The sequence below is a fragment of the Gracilinanus agilis genome, chromosome 2, assembly GCF_016433145.1.
Source record: "Gracilinanus agilis isolate LMUSP501 chromosome 2, AgileGrace, whole genome shotgun sequence".
NCBI lineage: Eukaryota > Metazoa > Chordata > Mammalia > Didelphimorphia > Didelphidae > Gracilinanus > Gracilinanus agilis.
In genome coordinates, this window is record NC_058131.1 from 509657009 (window position 1) to 509676091 (window position 19083).

The 19083-nt window shown below is 34.4% G+C and overlaps 1 protein-coding gene across 1 annotated transcript in view; it reads right to left on the bottom strand.

Moving 5' to 3' along the window:
- Nucleotides 1-19083, bottom strand: part of LOC123234050 (cation channel sperm-associated protein subunit beta-like) — a 168612-nt gene that overhangs the window by 25241 nt on the left and 124288 nt on the right. The window contains exons 19-21 of the mRNA XM_044660001.1: nt 18480-18619; nt 12853-13050; nt 10102-10212 (exon numbers count right to left, since the gene is read on the bottom strand). Of these exons, the coding sequence (XP_044515936.1) occupies nt 10102-10212; nt 12853-13050; nt 18480-18619 (449 nt within the window). The remainder of the gene's footprint in view (nt 1-10101; nt 10213-12852; nt 13051-18479; nt 18620-19083) is intronic.

Here is a 19083-nt window from a genome sequence, read left to right on the forward strand (position 1 = left end):
AAAGTATAGGAATAGAAGGGCCTATCCTAAAAATAATAAACAATATATCTATCTATCTATAAAACCATCAGGAAACATCATCTGCAATGGGGATAAATTAGAAGCATTTCCAATAAGACCAGAAGTGAAAAGGGGATGCCCATTATCACCTCTATTATTTAACATTGTACTAGAAACAATATCATTAGCAATTAGAGAAGAAGAAGAAATTGAAGATATTAAAATAGGCAGTGAGAAGACCAACTATCCCTCTTTGCAGATAATATGATGGTCTACTTAAAGAATCCTAGAGAATCAACTAAAAAGCTAGTGGAAATAACCAACAACTTTGGCAAAATTATAGGATACAAAATAAACCCACCTAAATCGTCAGCATTTCTATATATTTCCAACACATCCCAGCAGCAAGAGTTAGAAAGAGAAATTCACCTTAGATAAATATTTCCCTAGATAATATAAAATCACCCTAGATAATATAAAATATTTATGAGGGGGCAGCTGTGTAGCTCAGTGGATTGAGAGCCAGGCCTAGAGACAGGAGGTCCTAGGTTCAGGTCCGGCCTCAGACACTTCCCAGCTGTGTGACCCTGGGCAAGTCACTTGACCCCCATTGCCTACCCTTACCAATCTTCCACCTATAAGTCAATACACAGAAGTTAAGGGTTTAAAATTAAAAAAAATATATTTAGGAATCTATTTGCCAAGACAAACACAGGAACTATATGAACACAACTACAAAACACTTTTCACACAATTAAAACTATATCTAAACAATTGGAAAAACATTAATTGCTCATGGGTAGGATGAGCTAACATAATAAAAATGAAAATCCTACTTCATGTATAAATAATATAAATATTCAATATTTATACCATATATATAATAAGCATTATACATATATAACAAATATATAATAAATAATATAAATAAATAAAATCCCATTTACTTATTCAGTGCCATACCTATCAAACAACCAGCAAACTTTTTTATTGAATTAGAAAAAAACTATAACAAAATTCATTTGGAAGAACAAAATAGAATATCAAGGAAATAATGAAAAAAATGTGAAGGAGAGGGGCCTAGCAGTACCATGTCTTAAACTGCACTATAAAGAAGTGGTCATCAAAACAGTATGGTACTGGTTAAGAGACAGACAGGAAGATCAGTGGAATAGACTTGGAGTAAATAACCTCAGCAAGCTAGTGTTCAATAAATCCAAAGATCCCAGCTTTTGGGAGAAGAACTCACTATATGACAAAAACNTATAACAAATATATAATAAATACTATAAATAAATAAAATCCCATTTACTTATTCAGTGCCATACCTATCAAACAACCAGCAAACTTTTTTATTGAATTAGAAAAAAACTATAACAAAATTCATTTGGAAGAACAAAATAGAATATCAAGGAAATAATGAAAAAAATGTGAAGGAGAGGGGCCTAGCAGTACCATGTCTTAAACTGCACTATAAAGAAGTGGTCATCAAAACAGTATGGTACTGGTTAAGAGACAGACAGGAAGATCAGTGGAATAGACTTGGAGTAAATAACCTCAGCAAGCTAGTGTTCAATAAATCCAAAGATCCCAGCTTTTGGGAGAAGAACTCACTATATGACAAAAACTGCTGGGAAAACTGGAAAACAGTATGGCAGAGATTAGGTTTAGATCAATATCTCACACCCTACACCAAGATAAATTTGGAATGGGTGAAAAACTTAAATATAAAGAAGGAAACTATAAGTGAATTAGGTTCATATAGATTAGATTACATGTCAAATGTATAGAAAAGGAACTATTTTAAGACCAAGCAAGAGAGAGAGAATATTACAAAATGTAAAATAAATCATTATGATCACATTAAATTAAAAAAATTTTGATCACATTAAATTAATAATTACAATATAACCAAAATTAGAAGGGAAGCAAGAATTTGGGAAAAAATCTTTATAACAAAAACCTCCAACAAAGGTCTAATTACTGAAATTTATAAGGAGCTAAATCAATTGTACAAAAAAAAGCAAGCCATTCCCCAATTGATAGACTGGCAAAGGACATGAATAGGCAATTTTTAGATAAAGAAATCAGACCTATCAATAAGCAGATGAAAAAGTGTTCTAAATCTCTTATAATTAGAGAAATGCAAATCAAAACAACTCTGAGATACCACCTCACACATAGCATATTGGCTAAAATGACAGCAAAGGAAAGTAATAAATGTTGGAAGGGATGTAGGAAAATTGGGACATTAATGCAGTGCTTGTGGAGTTGTGAATTGATCCAACCATTCTGGAAGGCAATTTGAAACTATGCCCAAAGGGCTTTAAAAAACTGCCTACCTTTTGATCCAGGCATACTACTTGTGGGTTTATATCCCAAAGAGATAATAAGAAAAAAGACGTGCAAAAATATTTATAGTTACACTCTTTGTGGTGGCAAAAAATTGGAAAATGGGGGGATGCCCTCCAATTGGGGAATGGCTGACCAAATTGTGGTATCTGTTAGTGATGGAATACTATTGTTCTAAAAGGAATAATGAACTGGAGGAATTCCATGTGAACTGGAACAACCTCCAGGAATTGATGCAGAGTGAAAGGAACAGAACCAGGAAAACATTATAAACTGTGGCACAATTGAATGTAATGGACTTCTCTACTAGCAGCACTGCAATGATCCAGAACAATTCTGAAGGCCTTATGAGAAAGAACTCTATCCACATCCAGAGAATGAATTGTGGGAGTAGAAACACAGAAGAAAAACAACTTCTTGATCACATGGTTCAATGGGGATATTACTGGGGATGTAGACTCTAAACAATCACCCTAGTGCAAATAATAATAATATAGAAATAGGTCTTTATCAATGATACATGTAAAACCCAGTGAAATTGCTCATTGGCTATGGGGAGAGAGGTAGAATGGGAGGGAAAGAACATAATTCATGTAATTATGGAAAAATATTCTAAAATAAATAAATAAACCTTAAAAAATAGGAGTCACAAAACCAACAACAAGATGGTATAAAGGGGCTCTCCTGCAGAAAACAACTTTAAAGGTAGGCAGAGAGAGTTAATTTTCATGGGATGAGGGGAAACTGCAAGTAAAACTGTATACAAAAGAGCATAGGCCAACTACCCACAACATACTTTGCTAGGTTCCAATCCTGGACATAGGCTAACTTTGGGACCCTAGGACTCTGCCTAAAACAACAGCAGAACACCCCATAATGATTCCTTGAAGTTCTAATCCATGGCACCAGTCCACATTGAGAACCTAAAGTCCATAGTATGTGGCCTGTAGTGAAGCCTCTAACACCAGTGTGAAAGAGTTCATAATGTTGTGAGCCATCATCAGAAGAGAAAGAATCAGTAGTTTTCAGAACTACCAATACACAGGCCAAAAAAAAGGCTGGAAAATGAACAAACAGAAAAAGAAACATGTCACCATAAAAAATGACTATGGAGACAAAGAGCAAGGAGGAATCCAGTAAGGGAGGTTGGAAACAATGCAATCACATGTAAAACTTCAAAGAAAAATGGGAATTGGTCTCAGGATCTGGAAGGACTCAAAAAGGAATTCAAAAATCAAATAAGAATGGCAGAAGAAAAATCGGGACAAAAAATGAAAGTAATGCAAAAAGTAAATAGCTTAAAAAGAAAAATTGGTCAACTGGAAAAAGAAGCACAAAAATCTAGTGAAGAAAAGAGTTCCATGAAAAGTAGAATTGACCAAATGGAAAATGCATAATCAAAATGCTGTAGAAGAAAATCATCTTTAAAAAAATTAGAATTGGGTGATTAGAAGGAAATTATTTCATGTGACATAAAGAAACAATGAAACAAAATCAAAAGAATGAAAAAAAAATAGAAGAAAATATGAAATATCTCAATGAAAAAACAATTGACCTGGAAAATAGATTCAGGAGAGACAAAATCTTGATAAAAAATACCCAGGCATTATATTACAAGAAATTATCAAAGAAAACTGCCCTGATGTTCTTGAACAAAAGGGTAAAATAGAAATTGAAAGAATCCACAGATAATCTCCTGGAATAAATCCCCAAAATACAATTCCTGGGAATGTTATAACCAAGTTCAAGAGCTCCCAGGCCAATTAGGCAAACAGCCAGAAATAAAAAATTTCAAATGGTTTTATCAGTTCACAGCAACACCAACAGTATATTAGTGTCCCAATTTTCCCACATCCCTTCCAAAATTTATCATTTTCTTTTCTTATCATATTAGCCAATCTGATAGGTGTGAGATAGTGCCTCAACCTTGTTTTAATTTTCATTCCTCTAATTAGTAGTGTTTGAGAGCATTTTTATATGACTAAAGATAGCTTTATTTTTTTCATCTGAGAATTGCCCTTTCATATCCTTTGACCATTTTTCCATCAGAGAGTGCTTTGTATCCTTACAAATTTGACTCAAATTTCTATATATTTGAGAAATGAGACCTTTGTCAGAGACTTTTGCTATAATTTTTTCCCAGTTTGTTTTTTCCCTTCTAGTCTTGGTTGCATTGATTTTGTTTGCATAAAATATTTTAATTTAATGTAGTCAAAGTGATCCAGGTTGCATCTTATGATATTCTCTTTGTCTTGTTTGCATATAAATTCTCCCTTATGCATAGGTTTGATAGGTAGGGGAGATAATTTCAGAATACTGGACCATCTGAAAGTTATAATAAAAAAGGATCCTAAATATCGTATTTCAAGAAGTTCTCAGCAGAAACTGTTTCAGTATCTTAGAACACAGAGAGGAAAATAAAGATCAAAAGAATTCAGTCATCACCTCTTGAAAAAGACCCCCACACAAAAACTCGTAGGAATATTATGGCTCAATACTAGAGATCTCAAGTCAAGGAGAAAATATTGCAAGGATACAGAAAGAAAACATTCAGATATCATGGAGTGACAGTCAGGATCACATAGTATTTAACAATTTCCAATTTGAGGGAACAAAAGTCTTAAAATGTGATATTCTGGAAGGCAAAGGAGCTAGTACTACACTAAGAATTACCTATCTAGAAAAAACTGATTTTCCCTTTTGGGGGGAAATAGACATTCAGTGTAATATAGTATTTCCACAAATTGCTGATGAAAATATCAGAGCTGAATAGAAAATATTATATTCAAACACAAGACTAAATAGAAGTATGAAAACAGGAAAGAGAAATTATAAGGGATTCTAAAAGGATAAACTTTTTACATCCTCACATGGGAAGAGCATATGTAACTTTATCATTGTAAGGGCAATTAGAAGAAGTATATATTGAGGGTTTGGTTGTGAATTGACTCTGAATGATACCTCAAAAAAATTTAAGGGTGAGAAAAAGGAATACAGCATGAGAAGGAGGAAAGGAACAATAGAATAAGGAAAATTATTTCACATAAAAGAGGCACATAAAAACAACAGAATAAGGAAAATTATTTCACTTCAAAATTCTTTCACAAAGAAGAGCTTTTACATTGGAAATCAATGAGGGGCAGTAGGTAGTGAACAATGTTTGAATCTCATTCTCACTGGAATTGGTTCAGGGAGAATGACATGAATTACTTCTTGGAATTATCTTTTGTAAACCCGAAATTTCCCTTACCCATACTGTTCCTGGAAAATCTCTTAGGGTAAGTAGATTTTAGCATAACATAGAATAGGTAGGAAAGGGTAATTTTTATATTTTGGGGGGAGTAGATTAGGAAAATAGCATAAGGCAATTAATGGTAAGTATAAAATGTTCACAACAATGACCTTGGCAAGGTCACAGCATGAAAGGGGACGAATTGTATGAGAAGTCTTGCACAGAAGGGATTTTTGGAATGTGACAGAGAGAGAGATCTGAATGACAGGAGAGGCAGTTGAAAGGAATAGCAGAGCACTCTGGAAGAGGAACAGTAATGAGGAAGTTTGCCCCTGGACCCTGAACTAGACAAAGCTAACATCTCACCTCAGGATTTGAATCCCCCAAATACCTGAGCATTTCCCAACCTTTTCCTTGTACCTCAAACACCTGTGATTATACCTGTTTCTCCTGGACAACAACTTAAGAGGGCTAGCTGAACATTTTACAGTGGCTTGAGGGGCTTTTCCAGGAAAGCACACTGAGCAAGTCCTGAAGAAGTTATTCTTTCTCTGTTACAACTATTTAAAGACATTGCAGCCTGTCATTTTAGATTATGTTAGCAGCGTAGGAAGGAAAAAGGAATCAAGAACTTTCTAGCTGGAGCTTTTTGGCTTTGGCTAGGCCAAAAGAGACTCCAAACCATCCCATATTTAGACTAGGCTAGGGCATTCCTGTTCCCACTTCTCTAATACCCTTTCTTGAACCTGTTCATTAAATTAACCCTTTGAGTTGAAATAACACAGTCAGATAATCCTTTGTGTTGAAAAATGACTGGTAGGGTGAGGGCTTTACTTGGGGTGGGGGAGAACTCTCTATAGCTCCAAGTTCTGTCAAAACTTGGGGTGCCTGTTATTGATCTTTCCCCTAGCAGGGGTAGGCCAGGAGGGACATTGGGGAGGGTCAGGCATAAAGCAAAATCCTGACCAAAAGCTAAATCCTACTTCTTTCAGTGTCTTATCCTGGTACAGACGCCTGCTTGCCCTTTTACATCCACCATATCCTACACCAGTGATTCCCAAAGTGGGGGCCACCACCCCCTAGTAGGTGCTACAGAGATCCAGGAGGGCAGTGATGGCCACAGGTGCATTTTGGAATGTGGATTTATTAACAAAAAAAGAAAACAATTGCAAATAGTCAATCGCGGTGATTTAAGATTACTGCTGATGAAAATAGAGCTGAGGATTACTAAATTGGTAGCAGCACACCAGGTTCATCCTTCTCATTAAGATGATTTCGAATGTTTTAACTTTTTTTGTATTACATTCTATTCTGAGTTAAATAAATGGTTTCATAATTTCAAAGTTCAATGTTTCTAATTTACAACTTTCTTTACTATATTTTATGAAAAAGAAACATTAATACATTTATCTTTCCTATTAATTGCTATTAAAATTAAAAAAATTAATTTCCAGGGGGCGCTAAGAAATATTTTTTCTGGAAAGGAGGTGGTAGGCCAAAAAAGTTTGGGAACCACTGTCCTACACTGTCAGAATGCTGCCGTTTTCTGTCAGGAAGGAAGGGGTTTCCTTTTAGATCAACTAGTCCGTCCATCTTGACTAGGGCCAAACAACCTCTACTAGGGGACCTTCCTTTCATTTCTTTTAATACTTCTATATCTCCATTAGAGATTCAATTTGGGAGAGAGCACTCTGCCCAGACAGGAAAGAATTTTCCCTGGAGGGGTTTGTTCATTAACTCATACAAACCAATCATCACACCAGGGATTTCTCTCTTGATCTTTTTACACTTTTCACTTTATTTCCCAGGAAGTAATGGGACCAGTTACCATGATCCTACCTATTTTTTTTTTATGTTTCCAAGCTTCAGGCAAGGTTTTACATTTTAATCTTTCACCTTCATTAAGAGGCTTCTTAATTCTTCTTCACTGTCTGCTATCAGAACTGTATCATCTACATATCTGAGATTGTTGTTATTGTAATACTAGCAATTTTAGTTCCAACTTTTGATTCATCCAGCCTGATATTATATATGATGTGTGCTCTACATATATGTTAAATAAATAAGGTGACAATATATATCTTTGTCATATTCCTTTTCCTATCTTAAATCAATCAATTGTTCTAATTATTGCTTCCTGACCTGCATACAGGTTTCTCAGAAGATAACTAAGATGATTTAGTGAATTCCCATCTCTTTGAAAACTCATATCTGATTTCAAACTATATTACAAAATGATGATTATCAAAACAATTTAGTACTGGTTAAGAAATAGAGTAGTGAATCAATAGAATAAATTAAGCACATAATACACAATAGTAAATGGCCATAGTTATTGAATGATAAACTCAAGGACTGAAGTTTTTGTGGTAAGAACTCAACATTTGACAAATATTGTTGTGAAAACTAGAAGACTGGCAGAAACCAAGTATAGACCAATATCTTGTTAAATTAGAATCTGTTACCCTAAAAACTATGATCCCCAGTAAAACTATGATTCCCAGCAAATCTATGATCCCCAGAAAAACTATGATTCCCAGAACCCCACTCACTTCCTGTTTTTACATGCTAATGTAGATAGGATATAAATTTGGTGGAGTTCTGCGTCTAGGTTCTTTTCCTTCCTGTCAGTGGCTTTGGCAGAATGGGGAATTTTGAGCAGGTAGAAAAAACTTAGTCACATGGTTCTATTTTGTGAGGTAATAAACTTTATAAAAACAATACTTGAAGTATTGGACAATAATTTAAATCCTTTTGAAATAAAGTTTGATCATAAGCAAATTATGGGAGCATGGATAATTTGATCTAAAATCTAGAAGAATTTTGGACTAAACAAGAAACTGAAAACATCACAGGAAGTAAAATGCAGCCAAAATTAAAAGGAAAGGAGGAAACTGGAAGAAAATGTATTTCATTTCTCCAATGAAGGTCTCATTAGGGGCAAGTGGAATTTTGTTATCCAAGAATTTGAAACCTAAAATTATTTTTTCAAATGTTAAAATAGATAAATATTTGTTTGCTTTTTTAAAGAAAAGACTGCCTACAAAGGCTCATGTCAAATTTCTCCATTCCCCTTTCAGTAACCATAATCAGCAAATGAAAGCTGGTGATAAATAATAATAAAAAAAGCTTTGACCCTATTAAAACCACTAAGGAGAAGTAAAATCTATTTTTTTCTCCTCACCTTTCCATTCTTTTTAAACTTTAAACCCTTTCATGTACTCTGAAATTCAGTCACATTGATTTCCTTGATGTTCTTCCAATAAGATAATCCATGTCCCAGTTCTGAACATTTTCGTTGTCTGTTTCCCAGAGTCTGGAATGCCCTCTCCTTATTTGCACTTCTTGGCTTTCCTATCCTCCTTCAGCTAAAATCCCCACTTCTACAAGAAACTTTTCTCATATCCTCCTAATTTTCATGTATTCCCTGTGCTACCTATTTCCAATTTATCCTGCATAATCTTAGTCACTCTTCATTTTGTAGAAAACCAGTGGCATCATGCAGTGAGGTCTTGACTTTCACGTGAATGTGAGGTAGAATTACCTAAAACTGTCAGCCTTCTCTCTTTCAGAGTCATCAAAGTGCATTGACAAGACAAAAGTCAAGATGACTAGTGATGGTGCAGAATACAGTTTGACTTTAGTATCTTCAATGTCTGGCTAAGCTCTAAGATCTCCATAGTACCTGCTTCAGCCACCTTCATGGTTGTTGGAACAAATTGTTCTCATCTGCACATTCTGTAAGGGGGTATTTACCCCCAAAATGTGATCCTGTAGATAGCTTAATTATACAGATTTATCTACATGTTTTCCCCCCTTTAGATTTAATTCCTTGAGAGCAGGGACTCTTTTACTTTTCTTTGTATTCCTAGCATTTACATAGTGCCTGGAACATAGCAGCCACTCAATGTTTATTGCCTGAATGATCTTGGGTAATTTGGTCCTCAGGAAGCATTTAGAATGGTAGGAAGAAGTGTTGGCTTTGGAGTCATAGGACTTTGATTCAAAAGTTCCATGTCCTATTTGCTACCAGTGTGGTCTTAAGCAGCTATTTAACCTATATTGGATCTTAATTTCCTTACCTATAAAATAAAAGAATTAAATGATATGACTTTTAGCATCTTTTCTGCTTCTAATTCACAACTAACCAAATGAACTACTTGGTCTTGGACTCCAAGATAAGAAGTCTCTGTTTCCCCTCCAGGAAAATAGTAATCTTCACCTTTGTCATAGTATAACTGGTTTATATATGCTATAAATACCTAGGCAGAATGATTCATACTCAGAAGACCGATTGTCCAAAAGAAATTTCTCTTCTCTGTGAATAAACTAATTCTTCTGCACGACATGAATTATAACAATGACTTAAATTGTTTTTCTTAACTTATTTCCTTAATATGAGCAATATCCTTTTCCCTTGATACGCAAGATATGATATATTTTAGCTTTGTCCATAAGAAAATTGTTTAGTATCTTGGATTTTAGTAGTTTGTTTTCAAGTTAGCAAATTTTCTTACCTTTTCTCTGCAGTCTGAGAAAGTAAGAGCATAAGACATCTTCTCTTCAATAGTGCAATTACACTCTGCTCGAGAGGACTTGTTGAAACACTGCTTGTACTTCCCACTAAACTACAAAGCAAATTAAAACGTTTGAAGGAACATTTTCTTCTTTAGGGAATTTGACTCAGAGCTAGGGATAACAACAACAAAACCCTCTGAAAACATATTTTGGAAGGCAAACTGTTAATTGATGAATTTAAACTTTGTACATTCCCCATAGACCACACTAAGGAATTTGCAGGTTTAGTTTAATCTCTTCATAATGAGAGAGACATGGATGGGAAAAGGTAAAACCCAAAGCCACAGAAAAATAGAAAAAATGCAACATAGGTTTCCAGAACCTTCAAATTTAAAAAAAAAGTTGTGAGCATCACCTTCAACATTACAAAGACATGATGGTAAAGCAGTAGAAATTGTTAGTGCACTCCATGGTGTCTATAAATTCAGTTTTCTAAAGAAGTTGCAGTATCCTTTTCTTCCAAATAAAAGCAAGCATTAGGATTTTGTTATCAATGACCTAGGGACAGGGTAGTTTTATAAGTAGCCCAGCCCTCCTCCCTGACTATATACACCTTCTTCAGGTGGACGCTAAACAACCTGGTGACAAAGGTAAGGGAGAGGTGGGGAGGTAAAACCATATATAAAAGGACAAATATCTGTGAAAACAAAAATGTAAAGCTCTGTTCAAGGAAGGAGAAAATTCAAGTGAACTTTTTTTGTTTGAGGGAAGGGAAAGAAAGTTACAAATCACACCAATGGGGGGGGGGTAATAGAGCATTGAGCACAATTGCACAGACTTAAAGGAAAGACTTTGAAAGAAAAGTAGTCCCCCTCTCTGTGTACATCATATTGGCAAAATGACCTCAAGCACAACATTAGGTTCTTCAAATGCCTTGGTGAATGCAAATACCAAGCTACCTAGCAGTAGAAGCGCCAGATTGCTAAATTTTCATTTATTTATTTATCTGCTTTTAGATTTATTTAATGTATTCATGTTTTTTACCTCTCCTCCTTCAGTAGCCAACAAGCAATTCCACAGGGTTTTACATGTGTCATTGACAAAGACCTATTTCCATATTATTGATATTTGCACTAGAGTGATTGTTTAGAGTCTACATCCCCAGACTGCTAAATTTTTAAAAAGGTGATGTTGAAGAGATGTTACACAATATGCTATAGTGGTTGAGGACCACATCGCTACCTTTCATTTGATCAGTATAATATTGTTGAGATGGGATCGACAGTCTATTTCATGACCACTTTCATCAAATAATCACTATAATAACTAACATTTTAACGAGCTTTAAGGTTTACAAAACACTTCATACATATATTTAACCTCATAATAATTCTGATAGATGCTATTGTTCCCATTTTACGTATGAGGGAAATGAGTCAGAAAAGTGACTTGCCAGTGTCACACAATTAGCACATTTGAAGCTGAATTTTATCTCAAATTTTCCTGATTCTTAGGTTCATCCTATTCTTTGTACCACGCATTTGCTTCCAGCTATCATCTGATGTGACCAGCTTAGTTTGGACACTGGGTACTCCTCCATGCTGACAGTTGGATTCAGACCAGCAGGCTAGAGGAGTTTATTCTCATTGGAGGTATATATATATATATATATATATATATATATATATATATATTCCAAATAATATGTGATGAACCAGTAGCACAGACTGTAGGCTCCAAGAAACTTATGGAATTTATACACATGGTTCTTCAGGAAAAAGACACTTATAAAATTCTGTTAATGGTGGGAATTTCCCAAGACCAAAAATCTGAACCACTCTCAACTTTGCTGAACAGAAAACTATGTTACAGAACCAGGTGAATGTGATTAGGGGTGGGATGGGAGAAGAACCAGGAGAGAAAATAGGATATAGGATATTAGAATGTATGTCTTTAAAATATGAAAGCCACCACCCCAGTCCCCTCATTTAACAGACAAGGAAAATAGAGCCTAAGAAATTTAATAGACTAAAGTTAAATAAGCCACAAGTAGTAGAGGCAAAATTTNCAGGATTCCCAATATAACAACATCCCTTTCTGATGTACTTTCCGATGCCAAAGAGAAATTTTATTGGGAATTATATGTGAGTTGGAATCATTGCCATGATTTTTTTTTCTTTGTGTAAAAAATCATGAAATTATTGGACTAAAAGGGAGGTTGTGTTTAACATTAGCTAAAAATAACAATTTAATGTTTAAATTATATAAGCCTCATTGTTCTTATCAGGTGAGAATTTAATTCATTAACACCTCAGACTTCATGGCACTAATTAGATATTACAGTGTTTGTATTTCATCAAGCCCTTCATAATTCAAACCTAGTGGAAAAAAATAATTTAAAATGGGTAGTGTATATCATATAAATCCACATTTATGTGGTAGTAATTTGACCAATTTTTATTTTGCTGTGTAATTGTTTATTGTTGTAGCCTATACACTCAATCACATTAATATTATTTGATTTTAATGTTATATAATGTAAGGTAATGCATGCTGTCAAGAAGAATTATGCCTTCTAATTTTTTCTAATATCCTTTCAGAATATATTAGTACTTTTTCTTAATGACAGGACCATTGAGAAAACATAATTATGAAACATTTTGAGCACCTCAGAAAGACGCCTAAGCTGCATGACTGATTAATTATATATTAGCAATAATAAGATTGCTTTTAGTATAATATTTCCTTACCGGCAAAGTTTTTATCATATTGAAGCCATTTTCATTTGCATATATTCCCTCTTCCCAGGCAGATTTGGGAATATTGTAATTAGGAACAAATTGCATGTATTTGAAATAACTACAGCTGGCCTTCAGTGTTAAGACAATTGTGGTTACATCACAAACTGTTGATGCCCGCCAGATTACGAAAGAAACTGAAGTCATACCCTGAGAAAGAATCATATAATTTATATTCATTAATGAAGTCAAAAGAAGAAAGAACTGGTCAATATTTAAAGAACAAAAAATGAATGTAACAATTTCTTTGGGGATAAATTATAAGAGAAGAGTTATAATGTAGGTACAGAATAAAGATATATGTACAGTAATAATGAATGTACCGTACCCAAGAATGTGTCCATTCTTTAGTAGGAAAAATTACTATTTTTATAGTAATTAGTACTAAAATATTATTATTGAAAAAGATATTGTTCTAACAAACACCTTTTTAAGCCAATATTTAAAAGTTCTAAGTTGCTATCCCAGTTTACAGTGTTTATATTACTTTTCTGATTTTGATAGAACAGATAATGATGAAGTAGAAATGATGAATTAGAAAAAATATCTCATGAACAATTGCTTGTTCCATTTCATAGTCCATTCTTTATAATACTAGAAAATTCCAAATTTAAGAACACCTCAAAAGACTAAGCAGCATCAATTAAGTGCATATTTAAATCTATGATGGAAAACAAAAATGGCAAAAATGTATTTCAAAGTAAAATAATAATAAAATGTTTGCATCAATCTGTATGCTTGGTCCTTCTAGTGTTAAAATTTTGTCTCTCTGGTTGTAATTTACTATATAGTATGTCATGTATGAGGGAACCCAGAAGACCTGGGATTGCATTGCACACCTGACACAAACTGAGGAACACTGGGAAAGTCATTTAACCTCTCGTTTTCTTAGGCAACTCTATACAACTATGAGCATTAGTACAGCAGCTGATCTGCACATCTGTACCTTGAATATTTTCTCAGTGCAAGTCCTACTACTATACATACATGTTACCTATACCTAGGCAAAGGAGCAAAGCAAAATTAAGCCATAGAATCACAGAATCTCATAGGAGGAACCTTAACAGTCATCCTGTCTAACTCTTATCTAAAGAGTTGTTTTTTCCACAACATAACCATCAAAATTTTGTGTAGGTTTCATCTGAACTCATTCAGTAATGGGGATCCCATCACTGTACAATAAGACAACTCATTCTACTTTGAAACAGGTTTCATTTTTAGGGCAGTTCCCTTGCACTGAGCCTAAAATGTACCTATCTCTCTGAAACCTCTACCCAATCTTCCCAGTTTTGCTCTAACAAAATCATCCAATCAATAGATATTTATTGACTGAAATACAGTTCTTTGATGATATCTTTTAGCCTTGTTCTTTGGAGTTCTCCATTGGTTATATTTTGCAGCCTGCATATAGCCACTGTAGATATCTTCAATGCCTCTGTATAATACAGATCTTTAGTTCTTTGGAGGCAGAGATGTTAGAGATCTTGTTTCCATATAGCAACATTAATTGCTTCTAGTGAAAAGATAGGTCTTTGATAGTATGAAAAGCTTCAATAAATCAAAAGTATTATGTAATTTCATAAACATAAAATTCATTTCATTTTCCCTATTCCTTTTTTACAGTTCATTGTAGATCTATATTTGTCTATTCCAAATATGGGAAAAGCTGCATAGGTTGTACATTCAGAAACATGTTGAAATCTGGCCAATAAACATATTTCATTTTGATCTTCTTATGTGGATGGTCTATAGATCTCTTCCAGCATCTTGGGGTTTGATGGCTTCAGTGCAATGTGATCTCCAAATGGGACCACCTGGAGGACAACACTAGCTACAGGGATAGTTTCCTCAACTGTGTTCTAGGTTGGATCTTCTTTTCTATCCTAGTGATCAATAATGTTGGTTATTATATACTTTTCTGCTTCATGCCTTTCCTCAGGTTGATCATGAGTCATTCAATGAATGAATGAAACATTATTAATCACTCACTATGTGCAAAGCACTAGAGATACAAATAGAAAAGTAAGACAAACCATGTTCTCAAGGACCTCACATTCTAAGAAGGGAAGTCACATAAATGGAGAATTTTAGCTACAACTCTGGGCTCAAGCAACCCACATGCCTTATCTGAAAAATAGCCTCATATTAGTCAATTGGTTACTGTTTACATGTTCTTTGATTGTTTTCAGATACTTGTGGAGGTGTGAGACACCTCATTTTCTGAATTTAGGCAACTGCACCTATTCACTCTTCCTGTCACAACCTGGAACTAATCTTCCTTCCAATTAGAAATCAGTTTTCCAAATATTATATTTTTCCTTTTAATTAATCGGTCTTGATAAAGTGTTTTAAATTTATAAAAGTCTCTCTTTTCCTATATTGAGGTCCATCCCTAAGCTGAGAAGGAAATTATTCCCAATTTTTTAGGCTGTTGATATGCATTGCTTAATGAATGAATATGGTCTGAAAATTGAACCTTTGTTTCTTTAATCTCTTACATAACGAAATTTGAGAGCTAGCTATACATAAATTGAGGGCATCACTGTTGAGAATATTAATAAGGAGTAATTCAAGCTTTCTCAATATTTATTCAATAATAGATCATATCAATTGGCTGGAATATGTAGAAAATTTAAGATTCCATTGTGTTTGTTTTTTGATGACCAAAATCAAATGTATTTAATTTAGTTAAAAAGTAATAAAACAGGGGGCAGCTGGGTAGCTCAGTGGAGTGAGAGTCAGGCCTAGAGACAGGAGGTCCTAGGTTCAAACCCAGCCTCAGCCACTTCCCAGCTGTGTGACCCTGGGCGGGTCACTTGACCCCCATTGCCCACCCTTACCAATCTTCCACCTATGAGACAATACACCGAAGTACAAGGGTTTTTTAAAAAAAGTAATAAAACAAATTTAAAAATTATATGGTTTAATCTGTATTTAGATTCCATCAATTTTTTCCCTGGAGGTGGATATCATTTTTCATAATGAGCCCTTTGGCGTTGTCTTAGATCATTATATTGCTGAGAATAGGTAAATAATTCCAAGTTGATCATTATAAAATGTTGCTGTTACCATGTAAATGTTTTCCTGATTCTCTTCACTTCATTTTGCACCAGTTCATGTTAAGTCTTTCCAGGATTTTCTGTAATGATCCTGTTCATCAATTCTCATAGCACAACAGTATCCCCTTACAGTCATATATTAGAATTTGTTCATCCTTTCTCCAGTTGATGGACATTCCCTCACTTTCCAGTTCTTTGCCACCACAAAAAGAGCTACCATAAACAATTTTGTATAAATATCACATTTTACATAAACTTTTCTTTGGGATACAGACCTAGTGCAGGTTCTGAATCAAAGAACATGCCCAAATTTTTTAACTCTTTAGGCAGAGTTCCAAATTGCTCTCCAGAACAGTTGGAATAGTTCACAATTACACCAACAATGCATTAATATCATGATTTTTTCCACATCCCCTCCAACAGTTATAATTTTCCTTTGTTGTGAGGTGGTACCTCAAAGTTGCTTTAGTAAGTATTTCTGTAATCAATAGTGGTTTAGAACATTTGTTCATATGACTATGATGTTATAGGTAGCTTTAATTTCTTCATCAGAAAATTGCTTGTTCATATCCTTTGACCATATTTCAATTGGAGAATGCATTGCATTCATATATATATATATATACATACATATATATATATATATATTTGACTCAGTTCTCTACATATTTGAGATATGATACCTTTACTAGAGACATTTGCGATAAAATTTTCCTTTAGAAATAGACACTCGAAAGTAAGTTGGAAGCATACTGACAGTAGTGTGAAGTAAAGAAAATGATTGATTTGTACTTTGCATATTTATTAATTCTGCTCCTTTTTGTGTGATTAAAGCATGATTATTTTATTAAGAGGTTTCCTCATAATATAGAGTTCAGTGGATAGAGCCCTGGGCTTGACGTCAGGAAAATCTGGGTTCAAATCCAGCCCCAGTCACTTCCTAGCTGTGTAACTCTGGCAAGTCACTTTATCATTGATTCCTGACAAAAGGATCCACTGGAGAAGGAAATGACAAACCTCCATAGTATCCTTGCCAGGAAAACCCAATGGATAGCTATGATTATGGAATCATGAAGAGTTAGACATGACTAATGACTGAAAATCAACATCATTTTGAAGGACATTGGTATACTTTGGGATATCTCCCTTCTCTGTCTTATTGCTTCCCATATGATAATCTAGATTTTTTAGGATTAGGATTAGGATTAGGAACTGATGCTTCAGCTGCTTAGCCACCAAAAACTCTTATAAACATATTGTCTCACAAGGTTTGAAACATTCACAAAAGAGTATCTGAGAGGGAAAGGCTCAAATGCCTGGAAGTCATTTAACCTAATAAAAAAGGTAACAATTCATATCTAGGTACAACAACAGCAAAAGTACAGTACCTTAGAGTACTTTCCTATAGACAGCTGCCAAATATTTGTGACTTATAGTACTGCTCTGAGTAAGGCTGCAGTAGGAGGCACGTTCTCTTCCCCTATAATAGTGTTCTGAGGCTCCATACCTTTAGATACAGTGAGTTGTTTGCCTCTTACTCTTTGCTTCTTGTAGCCAATGCTATACTTCTATGTACAGTCCCATCCTCTATCCTTCTCTGTCACTTACCTATAGTTCTCTTTAAAGTGAGATGATAAAAGATGTGGTCCATTCTTAGATTAAATATTGAGAAAGTCTACCTGCCCATTTCTTACAACACCCTCAACAGAGATACCTTTAATTCATGGATAGATGACTCTCACGTTTCTTTGTCAGGAATATACACAAACACAGGTTTTTAAAAAATTAATTGCTCTTGTTTTTCACAAAATTTCTGCCTTAGATGATAGGTTCATTGAGATGGTGCAAAGAAAAGAGCTCCTAGAACTCATAATTATTTCGGCTGCCAAACAAATCCTTGTCCACAATAAAAGAATTTTTATTTTCTTTTATATTATTTTACTTATTTAATGCAGTGAATTACTGCCACCTGGCTCTTCTATCCTTAAGAATACAGGAACTGTGTTTCTCTTTTGTACCAGATGTACCTCCTACTGGGCCTCAGAATTTAGCAGATTTTCAGAATTCTTCTGTGCCTACCTGGTGAACTTACATTCCCCATGTTCCCTTACAGTGCTGGCTTATTACAACAACTCAGGGATTGTTTAAATAAATATCTCTAGGGGACAGCTGGGTGGCACAGTGGATTGAGAGCCAGGCCTAGAGATGGGAGGTCCTAGATTCAAATCTGGCCTCAGACACTTCCTAGATGTGTGATCCTGGGCAAGTCACTTAACCCCCATTGCCTAACCCTTACTCCTCTTCTGCTTTGGAACCAATATACAGTATTGATTCTAAGATGGAAGGTAAGAGTTTTTAAAAATTGAAAATTTAAAAAATTAAAAAATTAAGTTTAAAAATGATAAAATAGCATAATGAATATGCTTTTATTTTTGACTTTTCAAAAATTATCGAGGATTGTTATATTTTTTAAATCTATGGCCTAGGATATTCTTGTTTAATATTTCTAGAAATTCTTACCTGTATAATATTTCTATTGGAGGCATGAAATTCAAATGTGTAACTGTTAGTGTTATCCCAAAAGCCAAAAGATTTCATTTCCACCATGTGTCGATTTCCAACAAATACTTCTAGGAGTGGTAATTGAAATAACTGAGCTTCTGTGAAACAGAAACCCATAATATATTACCTACTGCTCAATTCACTTAATCAACTAAGTTAAGATGTGCTGATTAGTATTTCAAAATGGTGTCTAAAGTCTAATGTGGAGATACCGTAATTGTGAGGCAGGCAGTTGGAAATAAGTTATCAAAACACAACTACTGAGATGTCTAATCTTATTAGCTCTTTAAACCTACCTGTAGAAACATGTAGTTCATTTTTTCCCTCTATTTTCTGAACCACATCCTCACTCTTACCTCCATTTGGAGTCTGTGCTATAGATTTGCCGTCATCATGTGATTTACCTTTATTTTATTCATATTGAAAAGGTAAAAGTAGATTTAGGATCAAATATGGAGAAACATGTTTCTTTCAATAGCCTCCATCATCCTCTAGTCACCATGGTTACTATATTCACATCCTTGGTTACACTCTCAGCCAACACTCTCAACATCCCTCTATT